This window comes from Astyanax mexicanus, chromosome 7, assembly GCF_023375975.1.
Source record: "Astyanax mexicanus isolate ESR-SI-001 chromosome 7, AstMex3_surface, whole genome shotgun sequence".
Taxonomy (NCBI): domain Eukaryota; kingdom Metazoa; phylum Chordata; class Actinopteri; order Characiformes; family Acestrorhamphidae; genus Astyanax; species Astyanax mexicanus.
Window position 1 is genome coordinate 31,493,440 of NC_064414.1, and position 14,488 is coordinate 31,507,927.

The 14,488-nt window shown below is 36.3% G+C and overlaps 1 protein-coding gene across 3 annotated transcripts in view; it reads left to right on the top strand.

Moving 5' to 3' along the window:
• pcdh15a (protocadherin-related 15a) overlaps positions 1–14,488 on the top strand; it is a 512,848-nt gene that overhangs the window by 267,240 nt on the left and 231,120 nt on the right. For all 3 annotated transcript variants that reach the window (XM_049481098.1, XM_049481100.1, XM_049481099.1), the window contains 2 exons: positions 2,292–2,447; positions 11,802–11,921. In XM_049481098.1, coding sequence (XP_049337055.1) covers positions 2,292–2,447; positions 11,802–11,921 — 276 coding nt within the window. The remainder of the gene's footprint in view (positions 1–2,291; positions 2,448–11,801; positions 11,922–14,488) is intronic.

Here is a 14,488-nt window from a genome sequence, read left to right on the forward strand (position 1 = left end):
TACAGTCTAGCATCTTTTTATTGGATTTATAAACTGTTGGTATTGTGTGGTTAGGTAACACTGATACCTTGCACGTGGCCAGCAGTGCTTCAGTTCCCCACCCCCACATAAAAACAGCATGCTCCAGCAATAAAGACTCATTTATACTCTGTTTATGTACAAACATGAATATTTTCCTTTCACACAACGTAACAGTCTCTGCCCACATGCTTGGTATATGTTGGCAATAGTTGGCATGGATGTGAAGAAATATATCCACTGTTCAGAGGGCAATTCAGGGTCAAATTCATCATAGCGATGGTGGAGGAGGTTGTCATAATGTATTCACTTCAAAAAAAAGATGAAAAGGCAGTAGGTTAAACAGCTGTAGACAGTATAAAAATGGTCCTCCATAAGTTTCTTCTCTACCAGAAACACCATTCCACATTGTGTCATTGTATTATGCCTCACAGTATATTTATTTTCTTTATGTATGAATGGAATTGATTGTATTTTCATTCCTTTGATCACAATAATTAAAAGTAAAGCAGCAGAAAATCTCCGCAAACCAATGCATGCTCTCCCACCACAGCGTCTCATGCCGGGGGTGCCAAAGCCAAAGTGCAATATAGGCTAGGCTACTAGTAGTGACGCCTCACAAAATCTGGACACTAGATTTTCTAACTGTAACACTAGACCATTAATAAGCAGCAGGTTATAAATGTAACTAACTGATGGTAATCACAGCAGCACTGTGACAGACCATAAGTGGAAAATGCTCCTTTTTCTCCAAGCTTCTTAAACTGGCAACCCAAGTAATTAATCTTATTTTGCTCAATGCAGAAAGTGCAATTTTACAAGTACAGACAAATATTTTTGGTTGCATTCCTAGTGTCCACAAATATTTGGACATAGAATGTGTTCATGAATATATTTACTGTATATAACGTACTGTGAAGTACTGCACATTCCAATCAATCTTTTCTTGCTTAAATAATGCGGGTATAGGAAAATATTAATATATAATATCAATATTTCGAAATATCGCAATATTTTGTTTTGCAATATTGTATTGATTTTCAAAACATATTTTCTATTTAAAAGCTTACTTTTAGTTTTATATGTAAAGGTTGTTGTCAGACAGTGGGTTATTTTAACAGCAGTGCTGCACTCTGCCATTAGATCACACTGATCTGATTGGATTAAATATTAATTTGTTTTTTACATATATTTTTTAAATATGATGAGTTTTTCTAGAATGTGATTTAAACAGCTACCGCTATTTATTGCCTTACTTACAGTATCAACTTGAAAACCTGGAATATAATCAAGAGAAAGATGGATGATCACAAGCCATCAAACCAAGCTGAACTGCTTGACTGTTTGCGCCAGGAGTGGCATAAAGTTATCCAAAAGCACTGTGTAAGACTGGTGGAAGAGAACATGACGAGATGCATGAAAACTGTGTTTAAAAACCAGGGTTATTCTACCAAATATTGATTTCTGAACTTTTAAAACTTTATAAATATGAACTTGTTTTGTCTTTGCATTATTTGAGGTCTGAAAGCTCTGCATCTTTTTTTTTTCATTATTTCAACCATTTCTCATTTTCTGCAAATAAATGCTCTTAATGACAATGTTTTTATTTGAAATTTGGGAGAAATGTTGTCTGTAGTTTATAGATTAAAACAACAGTGTTCATTTTACTTAAACATATAACTATAAATAGCAAAATCAGAGAAACTGATTCAGAAACTGAAGTGGTTTAATTTTTTACAGAGCTCTGATATATCTCTGATATATTGAATCAAAAAAACTGTCATTGTAACACATAGCCCTATTAAATCACAAATTTATTCTAGCAAGTTACAGTAAGATCAGCCTGCTAATGTGTGTAGAGAGAACGCTGACCGGCTGCTTTAACTGCCTAAAGACAGCACGCTATTACTAAATAAATTACATTACAGCACAGATAGTGAGTAAGAGCACCAGTTAACACATGTCACTGTATTTATAGTGTGCTGCGTGTCGTGTTACGTTTACATCTGTCCGATGACCTTTCGCTCTGGGTTATCTGTGGTAATTTGTGGAAATTACACAGATGCTTTATCCTGTACTAATCGGCAAGTCAAATCCCTCCCAAATTACATTACAGAAGCTCGTCTGTAAAACTAATCCAGCTCCAACAGTCCTCCAGTCATCCCTCTTCTTTATATGTGGATATAAGCTTGTCCTTCTGAAGATCTAAATTTAATACTCTCTCTCTCTCTCTCTCTCTCTCTCTCTCTCTCTCTCTCTTTTTTTTTTTACAGCCCCCCAACCAAATCACTACTATCGTGGTTCAGGTTCAGTGTACTAATGAGCTGGTGGGGACGGTGATCCTGCATGAAGTTCGTATTGTGGTGCGCGATCGCAATGACAACTCTCCGCAGTTCCAGCAGCCGCGTTACTACGTTGCAGTCAACGAGGTGAGAGCCCACCCAGAGCCTCGATGCTGTGATGTAGGCTGTACTCTACCAGCCTGGCTTTAAAGATCAGATCTCACCACCACTCCTCTGAGAATTATTCAGTACATCTTGGAATATCAAAGGTCACCACTATAGTGCGCAATCAAATATTGCAAATTAAATATTCATTATTTTAAATAATTAATCACTTATATTTACAGCAGTGAGATATAGCCATTTATGTGTGTGTGTGTGTGTGTGTGTGTGTGTGCATGCTTATAACATATATGCAGTTCAGTGCATCACACAATCTCAAAAAAAAATATATATATATATATATATATATATATATATATATATATATATATATGGTAAGGTTTGTTTGGATGCACTGATGGTTGTTTACAGCCCTATGAGCTACTGGTGTTTTACTGACCTGTTGTTACATATATAGTGCATCGCAGCTTAAGGGTGGGTAATATAACGTGAAATATTTTATGTTCTTATATTCTTTTCTGATTGTACTGTAAATATATCATCATCAAATGTACGATTTCAATGATAAAAGGCATTAGTCATGCATAGGGCGTGTAAAATGCATGGGGTTGTAAAATATATATATATATATATATATATATATATATATATATATATATATATATATATGTATATATCATATCGCCAAGAGTATCGATATCGTGAAAATACCATGAAATATCATGATATTGTTTTAGGGCCATATCGCCTACCCTTATACTGCAATATTCACTATTCATTTCTGCAGTAAAATTTTGCCATTGTAATTGTAGCTGAAGATGCATAAAGAGTCTCCCTAAAAATCAGAAGACTAAAAAATAAAGAAAGGGCTATTGTTTTGTGAGTATCATCAGAAATAAAAAAATAATAATAATTTGGGATGGTCAAGGTCAAGGGTTACATTAAGCATCATTGGCCAGCTTGATCAAATTTATTAATGCAGGAAATCCAGTAAAATTAGGCACTGATTCTAGCATATTGCATCTGCTCCATAAATATAAACATCAGGATATGTATTACCTTTCATTATCATGTATCAAAGTATGATGCTTTTGCCTGATAGCCCACCATTAAGGCCGGGTTCATGCTGAGCGTCCCCTCCACGTCTTCCACACGCCACATCTTTTATCTCTGTATCTGCATTATCTCTTCCTCTCCCTCTCTCTCTCTCTCTCTCTTTCTTCAATTCCATCTCTCGCCCAAATTCAATCAGTGGCACACAAGAAATAATAAATGACGATTTAATATCACATATGCTGATGACACATTGCGTCTGCGTGACTAATGCGGCAGTGTGTCAGGCTGCGAGAGTTTCATTCTCAGGCTTGGCTTCTGTCTGGATGGGCCGAGTGCCGCTCATCAGAGCTGTGATTGGCCGGCTCGGCCTGTTCTGAGCACGCTCTCAGGGTGCTGGATGTAGCTCTGCCCTCCCTCACACGGATATTCCCCTTATCTTGATTAGAGATAGAGATTGACGTAATGCTGGTACACATTTTTCATGAAAGAGACAGAGAGAGAGAGAGAGAGAGAGAGAGGGAAGAGAGAGAGAAAGAGAGAGGGAGGGAAGAGAGAGAAAGAGATTGACGTTGAAGTAATTACACAGTCAGCTCGCACACTGCTTTAGTCCATCAGATTGAAAACTGTCTCCTCAGTTTCTCTCTCATTAGTATGCGGGACACAGTCGCACATACAAACACAAACTCAAGAGTGCAGAAATACATCAACAACGTTTTGGGATGTTTTAAAAGCAGTTAATGACCAATCATCTTTCAGTATGATCTGCTGATTGCTAGTACATATCTAGGGGAAACACCACATTGGTTAATCTAGGTTAATCTTTCCAGGCAAGCTTTGTAATGCATCATCATGCAGGTCTTCTGTAACATTCTGTATTGTCTCTTAACATAAAATGTACTGTTGTAAAGTGAACTGTTGTACAGAGCTGCACTTGTGTAAAAAGTCAGCAGATTTGATTATTTTGATATAATATATAAAATAAGTATTTACACAATTGACACTCATTGTACCATCGTACGAGGAAATTTGTTTCTTACTGTGTACATGACAATAAATTTTAAATCTATGAGGCTCAAAGAGGAAAACCAGCTGAAAAAAGTGCTGCTTCTCAATAGCACTATAGCACTTAAAAAACTACAAACTTTCCTATAGTGTTTGTTAACTCTGCTGCGTTCTGATACTAACTGTACTAGGCTGAATGATGCACTCTTGAGAGGGGATCCAGTTAGTGGTTTTAAAAGTTAAAAGTCTTTACTCTTCTTCTTCCTCCATGAGGCAGGTTAGTTGTAGATATTCTATAAATATGTAATCGTACAAAACAGCATGACTGATGGAGTTCAGAGTTTAGTGTTGGTTAATGAGCATCTGCATACAAACTTAAGCTCCATAGTTCCGTCTAAAGATCATGGTACAATAAGTGTCTATTTTATAAATAGTTATTTTAGTTTCAGTTTTGTATTCAGTGTGTTTTGTCTAAATTATATCAAAATAATCAAATCTGCTGAGTTTTTTTTTTTAAGTTAGAATAGGCCTATGGGCTATACAAAACATGGTCATGAAATTCTCTCACCAGTGAACTCACCAGATCTTATCATGTGTATGCTTAGCATTTACCACATGTTAGAGATAGTAAAACATGAACAAGCTGGTTTATGCTTAAATGCGAAAGAAGCACAGTTTTTAATCATTAATTTTAAGTTCTTACATCTTATAAGTCCTTTTACGATTGACTGACTTGCCACGGACAGTAGATAGAGATGCCTCCTTCAGAAGAAGTCTGCTGGCTAATGCTGCTATGTACTGTCAGAGTTTTCTTTTTTAACCAGCAGACCGAATTGGTGTTTTGTCAGCTGGGTTGACGTTGGAGTGGTGGTACCAGGGTGGTTCTCTGGAGGTTTATTTATTGGGATATCAGAATAAGGAAGCCATAGAACAAATGGTTCCTGACACCAAACTCTTTCAGCTGACTCACAGAAAACAGATGGATGCATTTCTTTTTTGTTGTTTTTTGCACCTCAAGTGTTTATAGGTGCAGTCGAGACTCAATTGGAAATACAAAAGCACGCAAAATATATCCCCTTTCATTTGTTTACGGCTCAAACAGCAAAGTTTGCAAACAAGAAACACCAATCAATAAGCAGCAGCCCTCTCCAGCACACTCCTCCTGCTCCACTGCTGGTGTCTCATTTGTACATTGTACATTTGTACACAACCATCCAGTCAGAACATCTAATAGCGAATCCAGCACAGAGTCACTTCCAATAGTGAGCGTCAGCATAGTCGTGCATCAGCGCACGACTAACTAGAATAGTTTATTACTTATCCGGTACAATAATATAGCTAGTTCTGAAAAATGCTGCGACTGTGCTTTCTCAGAACATTATGTATTTCTCTGCCTGTGGATTTGTGCATCTGTGTGTGTGTGTGTGTGTGTTTCCCTGCCAACTTTTCTAATGGCCTCCCACTGCAGTGTAGCTTCAGCAGCACACGGTGTGAGGAGCACCTGGAGTGTATTTGTGTGTGCAGACATGCTGTACATGTTCTGATAATTGTCTGAAGCTGTTCACCTCTAGCTTTTCTAAACTCATAACCGAGCGGAGGTGCCGAGCATGAAATTGCTGTGCTGCTGGAACATGTTGTGCGTGCGTACGTGTGTGGATGTATGTGTGTGTAATGCAAAAGCTGAAATGAAGCAGCCTAACTGTATCTGCGATTTCATTACACCGGGAGTGTTCTTACACCAGGACCTCTGGAAAGCCACAGCTTGTGTTTGAGTCACAAAGAAACGTAAAAAAAAAAAAAAAAATGAAAAAAGAAAAGAAAGTGTCATTAATGTATCATTAATGTCATTGTGATTATAGTAAAAAACTGATGCTTTCGTTGAGTTTAAGCAGGTAGATTGGTTTTATATGATCTACAGTGTGCGCACTGATGGTATTTGGGTTAATAATAAGGGTGTAAGTGAATTAGCCGCTAACCACAGCGCTAGCTCTTTTGCCGTTCTGAGGTGAGTATGTCGGACTGTAGCCTGCGTGTTTACCATGCTAAAACAAGCTAACTGTGGCTAGCGCTGCTACTAGCCGTGTGGTTGAAAATTATTATACCATTCAGCAACACCATAGCAACCACCACAGACAGCATAGAAACACCTTAGCAACCAAATAGCAACCACTAAGAAACAGCATAGCAACCACCATGAGCACCATAGCAACCTACCAACACCATAGCAACACCTTAGCAACCAACTAACAATACCTAGGCAACCACTTAGAAACAACATAGCAACCACTATGAGCACTGTAGCAACACCTTAGCAACCACCTAGCAACAGCTTAGCAACCAGTAGAGACATCATAGCAACCAACCACAAATAAAAACTACAATCCCACTCACAGTTTCTTCAGGAACTGCATGTAGAAATGTAGCTGTAAAGTAAATGGCTTTTTTTTTTATATCTAAAAATTGAAAATGTTTTATTATTTACTTTTTAAGTCTTAACATGACATAAATAAATTACTTAGTATCTTCTAAAAAAACTGCATTTGGCATTTGTGACTATAGTTTACATGCAAAGATTAATGTCAGTGTTTTATTTGATGTTGTGTTTAAATGAGACCCATTAAATAGCAATGTTGTACACTTCACCTGTGTTTTTAGACAGTTTTAGTAACATTTTATAAAAAAAAAAAAATGGCAATAAATTATTGCTTGTTGTGTTACTATATATTGCAACATTTTAAATGATTACCCTTCTGTAATGAAAAGCACGATTCTGGTATTGAATCTGGTATCAATAGATTCGCGCTAATACACAGATTCAATTCTATTCTGTAATTAACTGACTAATTGATATCCTTGTTAACTCCACAGCCATTACTGAATACTCTGTTGTACATAAAGCTGTTGAGGGTTAGAGTTTGGACAGTTACTGCACAGCTCGTAAGTACAATGTAAGGGTGATATATGACTGTTGAAATACATATTTCCATAATGCAGACTACAGAACGTGGATCAATATGAACTCTCCGTCTGCTTTGTCTTTCATTGATCTTGAACGGGGATGCTCCTGGGTTTATTCTGAAGCTCTGGTTGAACTGAAGGAGCTGAGGGATAATTGAAGCAGAAATAAATGTGTTTACACGTTTGGCTGGTTGTGTAAGTCGCAAGCAAGCCCAACAGTCTGTGAACCGTTCAGTGAACTGCTGCTTTGGCTTTAGTGGTGAGTTTCTATTGTTCAGTAAATGCAATCTTGTTGTTTTTTTTTTGTTTGTTTGTTTTTGCTTAGTTAAAATGTAAGGGCTTGTGTCCATATATTTACAACCCTAAAATAGAAATACATGCAACAGTATGGGCAATGCAATTAAAATGTTATGTTTATGTATTAATACACATCCATTCCTAAATTTTAGACCAACAGCATAATCCAAAATAAAGATTTGCTAAGTGCGGACCACGCCTAAAGTAGAGAAAGAAGAAGGGAAAAGGGGAGGGAACTCAGGGAAATTTGGGCTGGAGTTCTGAACTGCGTGCTTGAAGAAGCGTGCAGTTATATCCCCCCCCCTTTTATTTAATAAGAAGTGGAAGAGTAGAAAAAGGGGGTTGTTGGGGAGGAGGTGGGTTGCGAACTTTCGTCACGAGAGGTAGTTAGTTAGGGGAGGTATTTATAGGACGGTTGATTGATACGGGGTGGAGTTAGAACGTAGATTTGGGGCGTGGTCCTTCTCCCAAACTTTTGTTATTACATAACATCATGTAATGACAAAGCATTTCCCTGATTGGAATATAGCCATTCCTTGATTTAAGAGACATTTTAGCACAAAGGATACCAATCCGTGAGGTGGTCCAGGTGTTATTTTGTCCTGTTATTCCTGCAAATGCATCTTAATGTATAAAACTGTGTTTGCATATGATTTTGCACTACTGTCTGAAAGACAACATACTAACACACTCCAAATCATGATAGACCCTGATTATGGTCATGGCTAACGTAAACGTTCTGTTTTTAACACTTAATATGAAAGTTGTGCCTATAAGACTGTATGAAAAAATACTTATAACACATTATAATGCATTCATAGTCATTCTAAACTTGAGAAACGTATACATACTCACTCTAATATTTTGTTGGACCGTCTTTATCTTTGATTGCGGCACACATTCACTGTGACATTGTTTTAATAACTTTCAGCAATGCCACAAGATTTATTAAAATCCAGTGTTGCATTCACTTTCAAAGTCTTCTCCAGCACATCCCAAAGATTCTCAATGGGGTTAAGGTCTGGACTCTGTGGTGAACAATCCATGTGTAAAAATTATGATCTCATGCTCCCTGAATCACTCTTTCACAATTCCTGCCCCATGAATCCTGACAGTGTCATCTTGAAATATGTTTGTGTCATCAGGGAATAACCTGGTCTATATTCAGTATATTCAGGTAGTCAGCTGAACTCATTCTTTCAGCACATACTGTTGCTGAACCTAGACCTGCACCAACTGCAGCAACCCCACATCATTTACTTAGTTAAATCCAGGTGATGATTTTTTAAAATTTGGCCTAGCATTTTTTTATAGCTATGTTCTTTAAGCATTATTAATTGTATACCACAGTTAGTTCCGGCCCTGCAATGTGATTGGCTGAAAGCCGATCTATGAGTGCCGTTATCAGCAGGTAAAATGCACTGTAACCGAAGCTCTTCATGTATTTATATTTATATTTAAGGCATTTATCTGACACTTTTATCCGAAGTATAAAAGGTTACTTCTATTATAAAGTTGGGCCAATGAAGTGTTAGTAGTCTTACCCAAGGACTCTTATTGGTGTAGTGCAGCATTCAGTCACCCAGACCAGAAATTGAACCCCAGTCTCCTACATGATGAAGTATTAAGCTCACTAGCAGGTAGTGGTGTTATCCACTGCGCCACACCAACCACCGTATCATGTATTACTCAGCCACATACATGTAATCTGTAGCCATGTTTTAATTCTTGTGTTATGAGCTTATGATGATTATGGAGTCTAATAGATAGTATAATAGGGACGTTCATAAAGTTTTAAATGGCATTTGCGAGCGTAACTTTATATTGCAGTGATTAACAAAGATTTGCCAAAGCAGTTCTGAGTCCTTTTCCCATGTGATCCTATCAGGTGTTCAGTTCATGCAGGAAATGGATGTACTCTATATTAATCTATTAACATGCCTTGTCCGGTATACAGGCGACAAGTGTAGGTGATACATTAACCCTTTTTTCTGCGGTAAAATTTACAGTTATTTACACTTTGAAAATTTTAGGGCTTTGAAATCTGCTACAGGACTCTTGGAGAAGCTGCCTGTTCTCTCTCTACTCCACTTAATAACTTCCGATCAGCAAAAGGAATTAATTCAAATTCTGCATGTCTGAAAATAGATGTAAAAACTAGACAAACATAAAGAAACTAGAGCTTTGGAGGCCATGAACTGTTTGATTTGTATTCAGGAAAATATCGCTTTTAAAATTAAGATTTTATTCATTATATTTTGACAGTTTTAGATTTACTTGACTATTTTTCTATATTTTCTATTACAATTACAGTTATGATTTTCAGTAAGGCTTCTTATCAAACATGGAAGTTTTTAATTTAAAGCTTGAATAGAAATCCTCAAGATTTAGTGCTGTAATGTCAGGCAGACAGTGGACAAAAATCCTGGCCTGTTAAAGGGTTAACAAATAAAATGAAGTTTACCAGACAAAACAAAAATAAATATCATGTGTTAATGCTGTGTAAAAACAAAATAAAAGACACAGTAAATGTATGAAACACTGTTTTCCCCCCATCCGGTTCCAGCTCTCTCTGATTTGGGCTTGTATATGTGTTTGTGTGAGCGGCTGAGCTTGTAAATGGCTTTATTTGTGCTTCTGACAAACACAGCCAAAGGCCTGAGGGAGCATTTCTCCACCTACAGCCTTCTCTCTGCTTCCTCTTTCTCTGTCTGTCTACCGGCTGCTTCCCTTTGCATTGTCTGTTTTCTTTCTCTCTGTTTTTCCTTCCTTCTTGTCTTTCTGTCTGTCTTACTCTCGTGTGTAGTTGTTTTTCTTCAGGGAATCCTCAAAGGTTATGCGACACAGAAAGAACAACAAGCACAAGCACACACACAGATGCACACACACACACACAGATGCACACACACACACACACATACAGACACATGTGTGATATTGTTAGCGCAGCGTTGGCCTTTGCAGTACAGATAAGACAGAAGGCTGCAGTATGCAAATCAGTCCCAGTGTTATTGTGTGTTGTGAGCATGCTGACCAACCCGCAGTGTCCCTGTGGGAGTTTGGATGAATAAGGGCATCAACACGAGCCTACAAATGTAAATAAGAGTGTTCAAAATAATGCAGACTTATGCTTAATGATATCACATTATGATCACATGGTTGTTTTTTTTTCAGGGTTGCAAGAAGCACACTATAGCAATGCTTATAAATCAATATATAACAATATGATTATATAAAAACATATTAACTAAGATATACCTAATATTGTAATCTTTTATTTGTAAATGATACAGTACTTTTTTAAAAAGGTATCCGAAGGGGCAACAAAAAGTCAAAAAAATAAACACACACACACACACACACACACACACACATACAGACACCATATGGATCAACAGCTGCGGTTGAGCTGCAATCTTACTGCACAAGCTGGTAGCAGATGTGCTATATACTAGTGCATCTAAAAAAAATAGAATATCATTGAAAAAAAGTTACTTTATTTTAGAAATTAAGTTCAAAATGTGAAACTCCTTATATCTATTATATAGATGTATCACACGCAGCGTGATCTATTTTAAGTGTTTTTTATTGATAATTGTTGATAATTATGGCTTACAGCTAATGAAAACCCAAACATCAGCATCTCAGAAAATTAGAATGCTATATAAGACCAAATTGGTACTTTTGGCAGTGTGGGCAGTGTGCCAAGTCCTGCTGGAAAATGAAATCCACATCTCTATAAAAATTGTCAGCAGAGGGAAACATAAAGTGCTGTAGGTTTTCCGTGTTATCTTGTGAGTGAGACTGAACACTAACCATTGTGCTCATGGCAAGGCTACATAAATTATCAGTTAAATAAGGTGGCTGACAGATATTCCATTTCTAAAGTTGTATGGGCATTTAACATTCCTCTATCCACAGTGTCACGTATGTACTGATAATATGTTATAGAAGGCATCACCACCATGTTGAAGTGCTGTAGTTTCTGCTGCAGCTGGTTGGAGTATTTGGTTTGTAATGTATTGCAGACATAAAGATGCCTTCTGTTCTTTTCTGTTTCTACAGCTTACTCCCATCGGAACCACCATCTTCACCGGCTTCTCAGGAAACAACGGAGCCACTGATATTGATGACGGACCAAACGGCCAGATCGAATACGCCATCCAGTACAACCCCAATGATCCAGTACAGTTTACATTTTCATTACTATCATATCTGTTATTTTACTGTCTGAATGCGATCTGCATTGTTGCTGATGTTGAAACATGTTTGTACACTTTATGCTGCTAGAATACTCTTTTTATGGTAAAGATCATGCATCTGTGATATTGCTCACAATGTCATGCACAAATTGGTCACTTTTTAATCAATATTTGTCATATTCTGTCACTGTGAACAGTTAAGTTAGTAAAAGATGAGCTGAGCTGTAAACGTTTTATTGGGGTTTACATTATTTGCAACAATATAAAAACACACAAAAATGCAGAGTCCGGGTAACAGTATAATACAGATGATAAGATACAGTTTGTGTCTCTTAATGTAATAATTTTAGTTTAAACACAAAAGGGACATAACATATTAGGATGTCCACTGGTAAACAAAATTCCTAGAAAGAATTTCAATTGATCTTTTCCAGACACAATCTGGAAACCGAATTCTACGTACTCTAGATTCTAGACACAATCTGGAAACCAAATTCTGAATACTCTAGATTCCAGATACAACCTGAAAACCAAATTCTACACACTCTAGATTCTAGATACAAACTGGAAACCAAATTCTACATACTCTAGATTCTAGATACAAACTGGAAACCAAATTCTACATACTCTAGATTCTAGACACAATCTGGAAACCAAATTCTGAATACTCTAGATTCCAGATACAACCTGGAAACCAAATTCTACACACTCTAGATTCTAGATACAAACTGGAAACCAAATTCTACATACTCTAGATTCTAGATACAAACTGGAAACCAAATTCTGAATACTCTAGATTCCAGATACAACCTGGAAACCAAATTCTACACACTCTAGATTCTAGATACAAACTGGAAACCAAATTCTACATACTCTAGATTCTAGATACAATCTGGAAACCCAATTCTACATACTCTAGATTCCAGATACAATCTGGAAACCAAATTCTACATACTCTAGATTCTAAATACAATCTGGAAACCCAATTCTACATACTCTAGATTCCAGATACAATCTGGAAACCAAATTCTACATACTCTAGATTCTAGATACAATCTGGAAACCAAATTCTACATACTCTAGATTCCAGATACAATCTGGAAACCAAATTCTACATACTCTAGATTCTAGATACAATCTGGAAACCAAATTCTACATACTCTAGATTCTAGATACAGTCTGGAAACCAAATTCTTCTACAAGAGGAAACCAAATTCTTGTAAATCTCTCTGACTCCTAGGTTAATTTTTCCATAGATAACCTTTCGTCAGTCTGATTCAACCACATCTTTTTGGAAGGAATATCTGTTTTTGACTATAACAGAAGAATTTCTGTCAACTTTTAAAGCAAGTGCAGTTCTGAAGTGGATAAAGGAAAAGAGCATCATGCAAAGGATTGGGCACACAATGAGATTGGAGGTTGCAGATGAGTAATACTAAGGTTTTAGATTTTATTTAGCTTTTCTTCCCACAGTGACACAGTGTTCACAGTGATCATTAGAAAAGGTTAGCTGATGCAAAAAGTCATGTGTAAGGATTAGATCAAAAGTTTCAGATTTTCACTCAAACAGTTTTATCATTTAAAATTAGTGGACAGAATAAAACATATATAGGTTTCTGAAAGTATATATTGAACACAGAATTTTATATAGGTGATTTTTTTTAAAACTCTATTCATTTTTGCCATTAAAAATGAGGGTCAAATCTGAAGTACCAAACATGGCCATAGCAAGTAGTACAGTGACTACAGTGGTCTATTCTGAGGCTCTATCTCAACATTCATCAGCCATGGACTCCTCTAGATAGCTGCCTAGGAAGGAAGAATGGGGAAGGAAGAATGGGGTAAAAAAAAACAAGAAATAAGACTTATGGAAAGTTTTTAGTCTTTGCAAGCTGTACTACTTGCCAGAGAAGGTGTTGAACAAGTACTGATCATGCAGACTGCCCAAACGCTTGCTTTGAAACAATAAAATAAGGAAATTATTTATTTTCCTTGCTTTGAATATGAAAGAAATATTTGATCTTTTAACTTTGTCTTTTCATGAGAACAGATTCAGAAAAACGACTGTAAAAAGATGTTCTTCAAAGGCGTGTTATTTTTTTCTTAACTTCATAGAGTTTCAAGATAAAAGTAAAGATAAGAAAGAGTTCTTTTTAAAAAATCGTTTATTTAAATTTCTTAGTTTAACTTTAGTAGAACTTTAAAATGTTCTTAGTTATTTAATCACGCCTAATTACTGATTGAAAATGGACAGTTTAAATAGTTAAATAAAATAAAATATGAGAATGATACAGTTTTTATATTTCCCAAATAGGATTTTGTTCATTTTCTTGTGATTCTTGTTTACTGATGTATTAATTTATTACTTAATTTATTTATTGCTTGCTTGCCTAATTTAATTTGGTATCCACTCCAAAGATATAACTGAATAATTGAACATCTTAAATGTCTCTTGCATTGTTTATAATAAGCCATATAATTCAGTGTGAAAAGCTGCATCTCAAATAGCCTTCATAAGGAAATTTTGAAGAGAATCATTTTTTAAGAGAA